The following is a 14,765-nucleotide window of genomic DNA, read 5'->3' as shown; positions in this document are numbered from 1 at the left end:
TTGTTTGTGTCTTGTTCTCAGTGGACTTAAGGAGACAGGTGAGGCTGTGGGTGTGTTGGGCTCTGATGTTTGATATGAGCCGCAGCAGTACTCACACTGAGAATGCAAGAGGTTTGTTTTTGCCTTCTTGTGGATTGCATTTTAGTAATGTTAAAATTCTCCAGAAAAGCATAGTGGCAACTTTTATGATTTAGACTGTCAGATCAAGACTTAGGTTTGGTGAAATGTGAGGCTTACTGACTAAAAGAAGACTTGTCAGTGAAGGGCAAGAGTGTCAGGCAACTTTGTCTCACTTCCTGCCGCCTGGCTCCCGGGCTCAAAGTGATCCATCGAGAGAAGAGAGGGCTTGTGGGCCTGAAACGTCAAAATGGGGAGGCCTACCTCCCTCCCCTTCAGTGGTGCCCCTGTGCACTGTGCTGCTACCTCAGAATTGCTGGACTTGAACCCTGTAAAGTAACGGTTAAAAGGGCTTGATGTCCACAGTGCCAGCTTGGAAAGTACAGTTGCCTGGAAACACCACGAATTCTGACCTATAGCCTCTTGAGATTTAAGCCAGAAAAGGCAACATACATATATATATATGGCAAAAGCTTAAAAAGCATTTGCTCCTGAAGCAGGACCGGAACATATCCCAAATAACTGTATGTTGCTAAGCTTTTCAGTTATTTCACAATCCCTTAAAGACACATGAACCAAAGCCCAATTTTAATGCAAGTTCACTTCCACCTGCTAAATATGCCCAAGCTCTTCCTGAAATTTTGCAGTGATTGCATTCCCAGAGAGTGTTGCGTGAGGCCCCAAGTGTGCTCAGCAGATGTTCTTGCGCAGGAAGTCCTCGTGCCCGAAGCCTCGGAGTTTGATGAGTGGGAGCCAGAAGGCGCAGCCCTGGAAGGCCCTGTAACTGCCGTCATCCCCACATGGCAAGCGCTCACCACTCTAGACCTGAGCCACAACAGCATCTCCAAGATTGATGAGTCTGTGGTATGCTCTCAGCAGTGGGCTCTAGGGTTTTCTACCCGAGGTTGGGCATTTAAGTGGCTTTTTTGGAAAGAGCACAGAAAGCATGGGCTCTGTGCATTTCCTGCAATTTTTAAAATTTGAAAACGGGATTATTTAAAGCAAGTGAGATAGTACTTAGAACCAAATGAGGCATACCAATTATATGCATTTTTAAAAATATATATTTTATTGATTTTTTTTTTTTTTACAGAGAGGAAGAGAGAGGGATAGAGAGTTAGAAACATCAATGAGAGAGAATCATCGATCAGCTGCCTCTTGCACACCCTCTACTGGGGATGTGCCCGCAACCAAGGTACATGCCCTTGACCGGAATCGAACCTGGGACCTTTCAGTGCGCAGGCCGATGCTCTATCCACTGAGCCAAACTGGTTTTGGCTATATGCACATTTGACATAAAAACATAGTGGTGACATTTACTCCTAAGGAGGGGAGTGGGAAAACCACTCCACAGATTCCAGATGTGCTTCTGTAAGAGAGACACCCACACAGCATTTGGGAGATAGGAGTGTGATTCAGGTATTTGTGCTTCTTAGTGGTTGGGATTGGAGAAAAAGATGGACAGACTTCTTCTCTGGGACCTAGCATTTGTCATTTTCATAAGCCACGTGCTCTGTAAAAATGGGGTGTGTGCTCATCATTGGAGTCCTGTGTGCTCCTGTGCACATGCCGCCGGCTGGGCACTGGGATGTGTTACATCATTGGCCCTGCAGAGATGGCCAGCCCAGGAGTTCACGGTCAAAAGGAAGAGTCCTTTGCCCTAGGCAGTTTGGCTCAGTGGTTGTAGTGTCAGTCTGGATTGCAGGGTCCCGGGTTCTATTTCATTCAAGGGCACGTACATTGGTTGCATGCTCGATCCCTCCGGGGTGCATGCAGGAGGCAACCAATCAATCTGTCTCTCTCACATTGATGTTCCTCTCTGTCTTTCCCCCTTCCTTCCACTCCGTTTAAAAATCAGTGGGAAAAATATCCTTGGTGAGGGATATGGGGTGGGGGGAGGGGGGGTGATAGAGGTGGAAGAAGAGTCTCAGGGTGGCCTTGGCAAGTATGGTCCCAGGCACCGAAAGGTTGATTCCCAGTCAGGGAACAGCCCAGGTTGCAGGTTTGGTCCCTGGTTAAGACATTCAGGAGGCAACCAATTGATGTTTCTCCTTCACATCGATGTTTCTCCCTCTCCCTCTCCTTCTCCCTCTTCTTTCCTCTCTCTAGGAAAAATAAATAAAAACATTTTTTAAAAGTCCCATGATGTCTGTTCACCACGTGCAGGGGTAACATAGGGTCCAGCCTCCTAGAGTAATGTCAGGTGTTGTCTTTTTTCTCCCACAAGAAACTGATTCCAAAGCTTGAATTCCTGGACCTGAGTCACAATGGAGTGCTAGTTGTGGACAACCTGCAGGTAAGAATGTCTGTGAAGACTGTTGCCACCTATGGGCTTCTTACAAGGTCCCTGCGAGTTCAGGAGTCGGGCTCAGCCTTGGGAAGTTGGCCATTCCCTGGGTTTTCCCTCACAGGCACTGGAAAGGTGTCTGGGTACCCCAGAGGTTTGTAGGAGCAGGAGCAGGGTCCCAGCGATGCACGGAGCGATTGTCACTGTAGTTCCCCAGAATTAGAAAAGTACAAATCAAGCGAGGTGAAGGTGATGCACCTCCATCATGAAGGTACAAGCTCATTCACAAAACTCACACCTACCCTGTGGGTTGTGCTATCTCTGCAGAAAGGGCCACTGGACTGTGGCATGTGCAGGGGGAAAGAGGGAGCTCCCTTCCAAATACCGGCCAGAGGGACGGAGCTGACCTGCAGAGCTGGCCATTTCGGGTTGGAAGTGCATCACACCATTAGTGTCGGTTCCCTTTCCTTGGAGCCTTGACCTAGACCACTTTACCCTGTTCTCAATGTCGCCCCAGCACCTGTACAACCTCGTGCACCTGGACCTGTCCTACAACAAGCTGTCCTCCTTGGAAGGGGTTCACACCAAACTGGGGAACATCAAGACTCTGAACCTCGCTGGCAACCTGCTCGAGAGTCTGAGTGGCCTGCACAAGCTCTACTCCTTGGTCAACCTGGACCTCAGCAACAACAGAATCGAACAGGTGAGCCGTGTCCCCTGTTCGGATGTCAGGGTGGTGGGATGGCTGTTCATCACGTTAAAGAAGAATGCTAAGCCTTCTTTCATCTAAAAGGCTGTCAGATGTGTTGTCATGTTGCCAAAGTGTTACGAGAAGGGACCAGGGGAATGGAATTGGTGCCTTGCAGATGGAGGAGGTCCGGAGCATAGGCAGCCTCCCGTGTCTGGAGCACGTGGCTCTGCTGAACAACCCCCTGAGCATCATCCCCGACTACCGGACCAAGGTGCTGGCTCAGTTTGGAGAGAGGGCCTCTGAGGTAGGCTGCCCGGGTACGGGGTAGGGTGGGGTTAGCTTGATCAAAGAGACAGTCTAGACAGAGTCCACATGTTCACAGCCAGAACCACTGCTGATGTCCACTGTTTCATTGCCCTGGCCTGCTTCAGAAGGACTTCCTCGCCCTCAGTGGCCTTTCAGTTCTGGGAAGTCTGCTGCCGCCCCAAGAAAAACTCCCTCACCCTTCCTGCAGCCCATCCTGTCAGCAGCCAGCGGCCACACGGTTCCCCAGAGGAGTTTCTCACACGGCCTCCCCATGAGCCCACAGGCACAGCCTGAGTGTGGACGAACTGTCTCCAGCTTGTTAAAAGTAACATTGATTATTATAGGCAGGGGTTAGAAATAAGATATTTAATATTTTTTATTGATTTGGTTGATTTTTTTTTTTTTTTTTTTTTTTGAGAGAGAAACATCAATTTGTTCACTTATTTATGCACTCTTTGATTGCTTTTCATATATTCCCTGACCTGGGATCAAACCTGCAACCTTGGCATATTGGGACAATGCTCTAACCAACTGAGTTACCTGGTCAAGCCCAGAAATAAGATATTTTTTAAAATCCTGTGTTCTGGAGGACTTCTGGCCATGAAGTCTGAGTACAGACCCCCAGGGTGCGCCCACCTTTGCCAGTGAGCCCAGCAGTATCTGCTGCCTGTTGAGTGTGTCCGGCCAACAGCCACCCTGCCCACGGAACAGGCCTTTAGCCAGGTTAACCCGTCTCTTTAGCCTCAAGTAGGCCCCTCCCATGTTTCCCCAATTTCCAGGCCAGAAGATACTGGAAGTCTGCATTCTTCTCTCATCCGCCCCACCCCAATCTCTTTTCAGGCCAAATGCTGCTCACACTGTCACTAAGACAGTGTTCCCCAGGTGACATCTCCCCTCCTGCCCACTCCGCACTGCCTGCCGGCCCACAGCCCCTCCTGCATTTGCAGACAGGGTGCCTGCTTTCCCTGCCTCTGCCCTCCAGTTCCCCAGCCAGAGGCCTTCTCTAGGCTCTTTGCTGATCTGAGTTTTACCATAATTGGGGACTTAGTTCAAGTCACCACCTCCCCCCAACCCCAGCCATCCAAGGGGCCTTTTCAGTGGACCCTGTATCTCTCACCTTTTTGGAAAGGGGCCTCCCAGTAACAGAGTAGGCCCTCTGGGACCGCCCTGGGCAGGTCACTTCCATGGGTGGTGAGGAACTCGCCTCCCAGTGGGCTGAGCCTCACAGGCCTGGCCCACATGGCCAGGCTCCTGTCATTCTACTCTCTGCTTGCCAGCTCCTAGGCTGATCGCCGTTTCTGGATTCTGTAGGTCTGTCTGGACAACTCAGTGACCACAGAGAAGGAGCTGGACACGGTGGAAGTGCTGAAAGCAATACAGAAAGCCAAGGAGGTCAAGTCCAAACTGGGCCAGCCTGAGAAGAAGGTGGGTCTGTATGGAGGACTGGTGGTGAGGAGCAGCCAAGGAAGGAGCTGGCTCCAGTGGAACTGGTCTCGGGGGGTACACAGAGCCACTGAGTCCTGACGCACGACCTTGGGCAAGTCACACCGTCCATTTTCATCTGCACAGTGGGGAGGTGAGAGGGCCTGCTGTACAGGGTTGTGAGGACTAGGTGAGAGTGACTTTGCCATCCCCGATGTTCGTGAGAACTTCTGAGTTTCTCCTCCTCATCTGGCTTTTCGAGTTCTGTTCTTCCTGACCCTTCTCTTCTTTCCCGGGCTGACTCTAGCACTCTCCTAGGTTGGCGAGGATTGCCAGCTCTCTGCTGCCCCCGGTGTCAGACCCAGCAGCTCTTCTCCTGCCGTAGCTCCCACCTCCGCCTCCCTGCCCCAGCCCATCCTGTCCAACCAAGGTAATATTGTATGTGCTTTCTGCCTAGCAGAGCCACGTGGGCCCTGGCCGGGCTGGGGTCGGGGGAGGTGCTGGCACCTGCTCCTGGCAGGGTTCAGACACAGGGTGGGTGTGGTGCTGTCTGCCAGCCAGCTCCTCTCCGGGTGGCACATGGTGGGGGTGCCTGGCCTGGTTTCAGCTCTGTGGTGTGCTTAGTGAGGACCACCCCCACATTGTTCTGACACCCACATCAGCTCCTCTGGGATGCCATAGGGTGTCACTCCGGCCCTGAGGCTGCTCTTGGAACAGGCTCAGGGCTGCTGGCTCCCCCCAGGCTGTGTGGGTGGATTGGCTCCTTATTAACGGAAAGCCAAGCCTTGTTACTGTCCTGAATCGGCTGCCTTGATCCCTGCATGGGGAACTTGCTTTTATCATCGCCTCATCTCAGTGGCTCAGGCCCAAACACTGTTAGTGGGGCCCAGACAGGCTGGCCAGGACCCATGGAAGACCAAGCCTTTTCACCTGCCCACTACCTTAGCGTTTTCAAAGGGCTTTCACCTCTGAACCCAGGCATCCTCGGAGATGAGTGAGTGAAGCAGGTCCCATGAGAGTGTCTGCTGGCCCGGCCCCCACGGAAGAGGGGAGGGCGTGCTGTCCCGAGTGGAGCCGAGGCTCGGGACACAGGAAGGAGCGCCGCCCGCCCGCCCGCCCGCCCGGGCTCCCGGAGATGCAGGACTTGGTGTGAGGTCTTGGGAAAACAGTTTGACCCTATGTTTCAAGAGCCAGAAAAACGTTCCCACTCCTTGACCTGGTAACCCCAAGTGGTGGGGAGTGTGTCTTGGTGGGATAAGATAATGGGAAGGGGAGATGATGAACTGCTCACCGCAGCGCTATTTATGCCAGCAAAGCAGGGGGTGTGGCAGACATCGGAGGATGAGAGGGAGATTAGGCAGTGGTGCAGAATACTCTGCAGCCATTGCGTCCGAGCGGAGGGCTGGGTAGGAAGGAGGGAGAATGCTGAGGGTGAGTGGGCCTGCTGCAGGGCGGTGCACCGAGGTCACAGCATTCCTGAGAACGGGTGCTCAGGTCACGTGCCAGAGCGATTGCCAGGTTGCTTTTGTAACACGACTGAGAAAGTTTTATTTTTTTACATAAAAGGGGCAGGAGGTTTGTATCCCACGGAAGGCTTCCCTGACCCCGTCTCCTGCTCAGGGCCAAAACCCTCTTTGGGCCTCAGCACTGTGGAGGGCACGGAGGCAAGTGGTCCTAGGCCAGGGCCTGGCTGGTTCTCAGCCAATGGAAGTGACGAGCGAGTGTGTGAGTGAGCGAGCAAGCGGAGAACAAGCTGGTAGAGAGCAGACCGCAGGCCGGGTGAGTGAGGCATCGCCCCCAGGGCCATAGCTGCAGGCAGCCCCCTATTTGATGGTGAAGCCTCTGCATCAGCCAGGCCCAGGCCTCAGCCCCCTTTTTCACTGCCCCCCAGTCCTGGGGACACACCGCCGAGTGGCTCACCAGTCTGCTCCCCTTCCCCAGCTTCTGGACATTTAGACCCTGTCTCCAGACTTGCACCTCTTATAAATAAAACTGCAGTGGATTTCTTTGTGTGCACATCTCTTTCCTTTCTGTGAGAAGCAAAGTCGGGCCCCCATCCAATTGCTCTCCTGATGTCCTCATCCCGTCCTCTGAGTGGCCCTTTCTGACCACTTGTTTGTACTGACTGGTCCAGGAAGGAAGCAGGGAGATGATCCCAGTTCTCACTTCCTTGGCTCCAAACAGGGCTCGGGTGGGGGGTGGGGCGTGGGGGTGGCAAGAAAATGTTGCTTTCTTTTCTCACTAATATGGAGGAATCCACAGATATTTTGTGTCCAGCCATGAGCTGCTTGGTCTTGCGTGGTTGGGCATGGATTTCTCAAGTGGGAACAGCTTTGCTCCCAGCCTGATCCCTAGAAGTGTGTACATGTGTGAATAAACTGGGCGCTCGGGCCTGCGTGAAGGGGAACTGGCCAGTGAACATCAGGCCACTGGTCATGCCAAGAGCTGTTAGCCAGCTGGTTGGAGCCACAGAGGATTGTACCGATAGGCGCTAATGTGCGGAATGCCGGGTGGGCTCACCAGGCAGGCCAGAGCTGGAAGGCTGGAGAGAAGGGGTGAGGAGCAGGCTCCTGGGGTCAGACAGCTGAGTTTGTGTCCCAGCTTCCTTGGCTGTGTTCCCTCGAGCAACTTGTAGCCTCTCTGAAGTTCTGTTTTCTCAGCTACAAAGTGTGAACACCAGCCTCATCACTTCTAAGATGCACACGACTTCTGAAATTGAGATGCGTCTTTCAGTCAGTGTTGTCTCATAGTTGCTGGTACTCGCGATGGAGTCGTGTGGAAGTCTTCCGTGGACATCTCCTGAGACTAAGATGCACGCCCATGCATCTTAGATGTGATGAGGTGTAAACAAGATGTGCGTGAGCCAACACGGGAAGCACCGAGCACTGCCCCTGGCTCATCAGAAGTGGTCCTGGAGGCCTCCCTCTCGCGCGTCCTTGTTGGGGAGTTTCAGGATGCCCAGGCAGTGCCCCTGAGGAAGCTGTGTGCCCCGGGGAGAAAGGACAGAGTGCCTGGGGCGTTTTGTAGAGGGAGAGGTATGTCTAGAGCAGGGGGCTTTGCGGTGGAGGTTATGTGTAGGGGTCCTCAGAAGCTAGGCAGGACCTGAGCATGTGCGGGAGGAGGGGCGTTCTAGGAGAGAACAGTGCACTTATGCTTCGCTGGAAGGGGGTGGGGAGGTCTGGGCTTGGGCCCTCTGCCTGCCTCTATCCCATGGGCGGAGGACCTGGGTTCCCTGAGTTGTCTTGTCCCCGGGCAGCAGCTGAGCTGGACTCGGGTCTGTGACCCCCGGGGCTCTAACCTATGGTGCCTGGTCGTAAAGCCAGGCCAAGCCTTGGGCTCCTCCAGATTTTTGTGAAACAAGGTTGATGCCCAGTGTTCACCCAACAAGCTGCACTTAGGAAAACATTAAAGAAGGCTTTGCCCGAGGCCAGTAGGTGTGAGATATCAGGCTTAGACATAAAACAGCCTCAGCGGGAGGTTTAAAAACACCCAGTGTTTCCACAGTGCGTAAGTCAGCGTGTGCTGTCCGAGGAAGGCTGACCAGGGGAGGCCAGAGGGCTGGTCCTGCGGAAGCAAGCCACGGGCACCAGGCGTGGCTAGTCCTCCAGGTCCTGTGCCATTGTGTGTCTGGGAAGCTCTGCAGAGATGTCAGATCGGGGAGGGCTGTGTCCAGCCATTTCTCTGGGAAGGCTCTAGGAGTGAACATGTTTAAGGCTCTTGATGGACATATTGCCAAACTGCTCTCCTGACAGGCAGGCCAGCTCCCACGCCAGTGCCTGCCTCTACCCAGTTGGGCCAAGTCAGGGCCACGCAATCAGTCTAAACTTTGCTAAAATGAGAGAGAAAACTGCTGTCTTATTCCAACTTGCCCTTCTGTGCTTATTTGTGAAGGAGGGTGAGCATTGTTTTGTGTGATATCTATTGGCCATCTTTTGTGAAACATGTCTGCATTTTTCATAGCCTGTCTCCTAGTGGGATTCCCAACTTTATCCCTTATTTTTGTCAGCTGTAACAGTTTTTTAAATATATATATCTTATTAATTTTTTACAGAGAGGAAGGGAGAGGGAGAGGATAGAGAGTTAGAAACATCGATAAGAGAGAAACATCAAGGTACATACCCTTGTCCGGAATCGAACCTGGGACCCTTCAGTCCACAGGCCAATGATCTATCTCACAACACTGAGCCAAACTGGTTAGGGCTATAACAGCTTTTTATAGGAAGATACAAATGTTTGTCAAATACTGCAAGTGCCTTTTTTCATTTCTTTGTTCACTTATAGAAGTTTAGTTTTTATGTAGTCACATTTCACATTTTTCCTTTCGATTTAGGCCCAGAAAGTCTCTCTCTACCCTGAAATTGGATAAGCAATCATGTGTTCTTTCTTCAAGTTATTTCAAGATTTCAGTTTTAACATTTTCTTCTGTAATCCATGTGGCTGGTCTGGGGGTCTGACAATCCCCCGGCCATGCCAGACTCCCGAGGGCCCCGTCCCATTTGTTGAATGGCTGCTCTTCCTGCCCCACTGTCCCACCCGCCTGCCCCTGGTCTCTCCAGGAATCATGTTTGTGCAAGAGGAGGCCCTGGCCAGCAGCCTCTCATCCACCGACAGTCTTACTCCCGAGGACCGGCCCATTGCTCGGGGATGCTCTGATTCCTTGGAGTCCATCCCTGCAGGACAGGTAATGCCTGCCTCCTGCTTCTGCGGATTGGTTACCTCTGCCAGCTCTGTCTGAGGCTATCTGGAAATAGGAGGTGACCTGCCTAGGCTTGTGGCAGGTGCTGCCTGCGGTTGATGCACTCAAGCTTTGTGTTTCCCTCCCTCCCTCCCTCCCTTTCTCCCTCCCTCCTGCCTTCTCTCCCTCCCTTTTTCCCTGTTTTCCTCCTCTCCCCGCTTCTCACTCTCCCCCGCTCCCCCCTCCCATGTCCCTCTGTTAGTGGGAACAGACAGTTCTCTCACTGGGCCTGGAGGGCAAAGCCTGATAACCTTTAGTTCACATGAGTGGATTCCCTTGGGGAAAGCATTCTGAAGGTTCTGGAGTGGAGGGGGCCTCGTTTGGGTTCCAAACCCATCAGGAAGAGTTTCTCCCCTGCTGCCTGGCACCCCAGGGCTATTCTGCCCATCCCTGCATGTCATCCTGGTAGTTTGGGACACTGTGACTGTGCACCTTCTCTGGCTGCTGCTAAGGGTTCCAGAGCTCCTCCGTGTGTCCTGGGAAGAGAGGAGGAGGCAAGTGTGAGTGGCTCATTCGCCACGTTGGAGAGAGTGCTTGCTACCTAGACCTCCCCTAGTCCCATCTCTATTCAGCACTAGGCAGGGCCGTGTGACCCGGTGGTAGTTTGAGAGGCCTCACCTTATCCCAGCACACCATGGCACTCCCTTCTCCCTCCTCGTTGTCCAGAGACCCCTGGGAGGGCCTGCCAGGCACTGTGCAGCCTCTGTTCACTGTGTCTTCTGCTGGCCAGTTGCCAAATTGGTGTACTGTCCATGAGGACCCTCTGGGGTAGCACAGGGAGCACTCGGGTGCTAGAACTTCAGAGTGGCAAGAGGTTCTGGCCCAGGAGCTGGGAGTGTGAGCCGGGGGCACACTGGCCCGGGTGGGAATCAGCCTTGCTGTGCACTGGCAGGATAACTGGGGATCTCTCTGGCTCCAGCCCCCATAATTCACCCCCGAATGGAGCGGGGGATGGTGAGGAACTTCCTGCAGGGAGGGAGGGGGGAGGGCAGGGTGCCTGGCTCAGGGTCTAGCACCAGAAAACGCCAGGGAATGGCTGACGCAGGTGGGGGCTGACACATTTCCTTCTCTGTCAGGCACCTCCTGATGACTTAAGGGACATTCCTGGAGCTGTTGGCGGTGCAAGGTAAGGAAGCGGTTGAGAAGGCTGGACACACTCGGCTGAGGGCTAGTGGTAACTAGTTGGATTTTGTTAAATACGTATTCACAGGAGTCCTCCAGAACTACCTCTTCCCATGCTCGCTTCGGCAGCACATATACTAAAACAGAACTACCTCTTCCTTTAAATTAAGCACAGATATGAAAAGCTCTGGTCCTACTTCTAAATTTGAGTCCAATGACATATGTCATCCTACACGAGGGAGCAGCAGATCGAGGCTGGTTTGGTCCACAGCCTGTGAGATAAGAATGATTGTCCCATGCTAAGGAGCTGTTTTTAAAAAGAAAAGATGATGTGGTTGGGGGCCCCAAAAGCCCGAAGTATTCATCCTGTGACCCTTTGCAGAGGAGGTTTCTCATCCCATGTACACACCCTTTGTGAGGCAGTACTGGCCGAGAGGGGCTTGAATTTAAATGTGAAGGTCCTAAGCACGCCCCGAAGGGAACTTGTCAGCAAGCGACTCTATGCTCTGGAGCACTCACTGCCTCGGGCTCGCGGCCAGTGCCCGATGACTCAGATCTTTGTGATGCTTCTGGAGGGAGGACCGGCCGGCCTGAACATCTGTCATCAGAGTCCTGGGCATGTGGACTCTGGAGAGACTGGCGGCCCCAGTCTCCTGGCACCTTGGCTCCCCTACGGGCATTTGTCCTAGGAATAGGCTCAGCTGTTTAGCAGGCTTGGCATACCCATGAGTTGGTTCCTCGGGACCAGGGTGTAGCCCCAGACTTGAGAGGTGGGATGTCCCAGCCCAGCGTGTCACTGACCTGGCTTCTCCACAGCTCACAGCACTCGGAGCCGGAGGTCCAGGTGGTGCCTGGGTCTGGCCAAATCATCTTCCTGCCCTTCACCTGCATTGGCTACACAGCCACCAACCAGGACTTCATCCAGCGCCTCAGCACACTCATCCGGCAGGCCATCGAGCGGCAGCTGCCTGCCTGGATCGAGGCCGCCAACCAGCGGGAGGAGGGCCAGGGCGAGGAGGACGACGACGAGGACTTGGCTGAGAACCGCTACTTTGAAATGGGGCCTCCAGACGTGGAGGAAGAGGAGGAAGGAGGCCGGGGAGAGGAAGACGAGGAGGAGGAGGAGGAGGAGGATGGCGAGGAGGAGCGCCTGGCCCTGGAGTGGGCCCTGGGTGCAGACGAGGACTTCTTGCTGGAGCACATCCGCATCCTCAAGGTGCTCTGGTGCTTCCTGATCCACGTGCAGGGCAGCATCCGCCAGTTCGCCGCCTGCCTCGTGCTCACCGACTTCGGCATCGCCGTCTTCGAGATCCCGCACCAGGAGTCGCGGGGCAGCAGCCAGCACATCCTCTCCTCCCTGCGCTTCGTCTTCTGCTTCCCGCACGGCGACCTCACCGAGTTCGGCTTCCTCATGCCAGAGCTGTGTCTGGTGCTCAAGGTGCGGCACAGCGAGAACACGCTCTTCATCATCTCGGACGCCGCCAACCTGCACGAGTTCCACGCCGACCTGCGCGCGTGCTTCGCCCCGCAGCACGTGGCCATGCTGTGCAGCCCCGTGCTCTACGGCAGCCACACCAGCCTGCAGGAGTTCCTCCGCCAGCTGCTCGCCTTCTACAAGGTGGCGGGCGGCTGCCAGGAGCGCAGCCAGGGCTGCTTCCCCGTCTACCTGGTGTACAGCGACAAGCGCATGGTGCGGACGGCCGCCGGGGACTACTCGGGCAACATCGAGTGGGCCAGCTGCACGCTGTGCTCCGCCGTGCGGCGCTCCTGCTGCGCGCCCTCCGAGGCCGTCAAGTCCGCCGCCATCCCCTACTGGCTGCTGCTCACGCCCCAGCACCTCAACGTCATCAAGGCTGACTTCAACCCCATGCCCAACCGCAGGACCCACAACTGTCGCAACCGCAACAGCTTCAAGCTCAGCCGCGTGCCGCTCTCCACCGTGCTGCTGGACCCGACGCGCAGCTGCACCCAGCCCCGCGGCGCCTTTGCCGACGGCCACGTGCTGGAGCTGCTTGTGGGCTACCGCTTCGTCACCGCCATCTTCGTGCTGCCCCACGAGAAGTTCCACTTCCTGCGCGTCTACAGCCAGCTGCGGGCCTCGCTGCAGGACCTAAAGACCGTGGTCATCGCCAAGACCCCTGCGCCGGGGGTCCAGGCCCAGCGGCCCCTCGTGGACGGCTGGCCTGCTGAGAACAGGGTCAGGTGAGGCTGAGCGCAGGCTTTGGGGGCCAGGGGCATGGGACTGGACGTGCGCGGGGAGTTCCCCTCACTGCGTCTGAGACCACTCACTTCAAACCCCATCTCCGAGCACCTGCAGAGTGCACGTGGGTCTAGGTGGGCCCAGCCCCTCAGCTGCTCCTCAGCTCCTGACCGCCCTCAGCAGCGTCCCTCACTCCCTTGGGCTTGGCACAGGGCTGCTCCTCCCTCCCAGGCTTCAGGAGAGGCCTGTGAAAGCTGTCCTTTCACCAGGACAGTCTGGCCCAGTCCCCTGCCCCTGAGGGCCCTGCATGGCTGGGTCCGGGTGCCTGAGCTCCTGCCAGCAGCGCAGGCCCGGCCGAGGAGATCGCCCCACCTTGCTTGGCCTTCTCTGCTCTGCTCCACTGGGCCCCAGGCCAGCCGCTAAGAATCGCCCGCCATCTCCTCCCCTCCGGGGCTCACAGTCCCATGCCAAGCCTTACCCTGTTGAGAGCCACCCAGCCCTGCTCAGGAAGGTCTGGGTTGCTGATGGGACTCTCTCTCTGTGTGTAATTTGGGAAGTCCCCTTCAAAGGAGCTGAGTGTGTGAGCTGGGTAGTCATGCAAAGCTCCTTTTTTTCTGGGGGAGACTGAGGCACAGAAAGGAGGAGTGGCAGATGGGAGCCCTGTCCTGCTCATTCTCACTCTCTTCTCTGCCCTGCCCCCTCCTCCAGCTTGGCTTTCCCCGGGCCCCCTCCTTGGGTTTCCCTGAGGGCTGCCTGAGGCTGGGGAAGGGGCGTCTTTGGGAGGGCGCAGGGCACGGTCCCACCCTCAGCTCACCTCCACCTGGGGCTCCAGGGGCCTGTGCCCTTAAGGGGGTCCCTATCTCCTTTCACTGTCCCCTGGCTGCACATATGCTGGGCAAGAAAGCCCTTCATTTGTCACCTTCTTGTTCCCTGAGACATAGTCAAGCTCGCTTTCTCGTCTATCCTGGTGGTCAGTGGAGACCATATTCTCATCCCAGCGTCTCACGGGGCCTGCCTTCTCCCTCCAACCTTCCCGCCGAACTGATGCTTCCAACCTCTTTTTGGCTAACTTGGGTGCCTCTCCTGTGCCCAGCTCAAATCCCATGCCCTCTGTAGAGACCTCTGATGCCTAGAGAACCGCTTAGGCCCGAGGTGGCCTGCCAGCTGTCCCCCCATCTCTCTGCCCCTATGTAAGGCTTTGGTGACGTCTCCCTGCCACACGATAGCCTGGCTGGAACCTTCCCACAGTGGGCCTCCATGCAGAAACAGGCCCTGCTGCATTCCTGCAGCCGCATCTCTGTCCGTGCCAGCAGGAGCACAGCCAGCGGGGCTTCTTAGGGGCGTGTGGCCCAGAGCAGGGCCTGAGGGTAGGGACTGGCCAGCTGAGAAGACAGTTCCCAAGGACTTCCCTCAGCACAGGCACTGGCATGTAGACCTGTAGTCTGGTTCAGGGGGCGCCCCAACCTCCAGAAGCTTTAAGGGTTCCGTGTCCAGGTTGGGGTGGAGGAAAGCCTGAGCCACCTTAGAGGACCCAAAGGCAGACTGAGGGGTAATTTGAGTGTTTGGTTCTCAGACTTGATTGTACCCAGATCCCAGCCCTGGGTCATATTCTGGACTGTGCAGTGACATTTCTGACTCCTCCACCACCTGCTCAATATAAGTGTTTGGTTTTATGGGCCACCAGTGTCTGGCCGTCCTAGCCCGGGGGTGCCCCCATCTGCCCATCTGTCTCCCGAGAGAAAGGGCCTGGGCACCTTTTCTCTGCTCTTCTGTCTTCCCAGGGCCCCAGAGAGGGAGTGTGTGTGGTGCATGCATTCCCCTCACACTTCTAAGGTTGAGCATGTGATATGAACCTCCTTTGGGGTCTACATCTTACTATAGTCTT

The 14,765-nt window shown here is 55.4% G+C and overlaps 1 protein-coding gene across 5 annotated transcripts in view; it reads left to right on the top strand.

Moving 5' to 3' along the window:
• Positions 1-14,765, top strand: part of NISCH (nischarin) — a 34,256-nt gene that overhangs the window by 15,642 nt on the left and 3,849 nt on the right. For 3 of the 5 annotated variants that reach the window (XM_084902938.1, XM_084902936.1, XM_084902939.1), the window contains exons 8-16: positions 833-981; positions 2,345-2,413; positions 2,922-3,107; positions 3,271-3,399; positions 4,713-4,826; positions 5,142-5,253; positions 9,380-9,504; positions 10,635-10,684; positions 11,497-12,882. In XM_084902938.1, coding sequence (XP_084759064.1) covers positions 833-981; positions 2,345-2,413; positions 2,922-3,107; positions 3,271-3,399; positions 4,713-4,826; positions 5,142-5,253; positions 9,380-9,504; positions 10,635-10,684; positions 11,497-12,882 — 2,320 coding nt within the window. Of the gene's footprint in view, positions 1-828; positions 982-2,344; positions 2,414-2,921; positions 3,108-3,270; positions 3,400-4,712; positions 4,827-5,141; positions 5,254-5,801; positions 6,830-9,379; positions 9,505-10,634; positions 10,685-11,496; positions 12,883-14,765 lie in introns of those variants that run through there. The other 2 variants (XM_084902937.1, XM_084902940.1) reach the window with 2 other exon arrangements.

This window comes from Pipistrellus hanaki, assembly GCF_964339955.1.
Source record: "Pipistrellus hanaki genome assembly, chromosome: 13".
In the NCBI taxonomy this organism is placed as follows: Eukaryota; Metazoa; Chordata; class Mammalia; order Chiroptera; family Vespertilionidae; genus Pipistrellus; species Pipistrellus hanaki.
The sequence above is the reverse complement of the archived record's forward strand: the minus strand, read 5'-3'. Positions and strand labels throughout refer to the sequence as shown.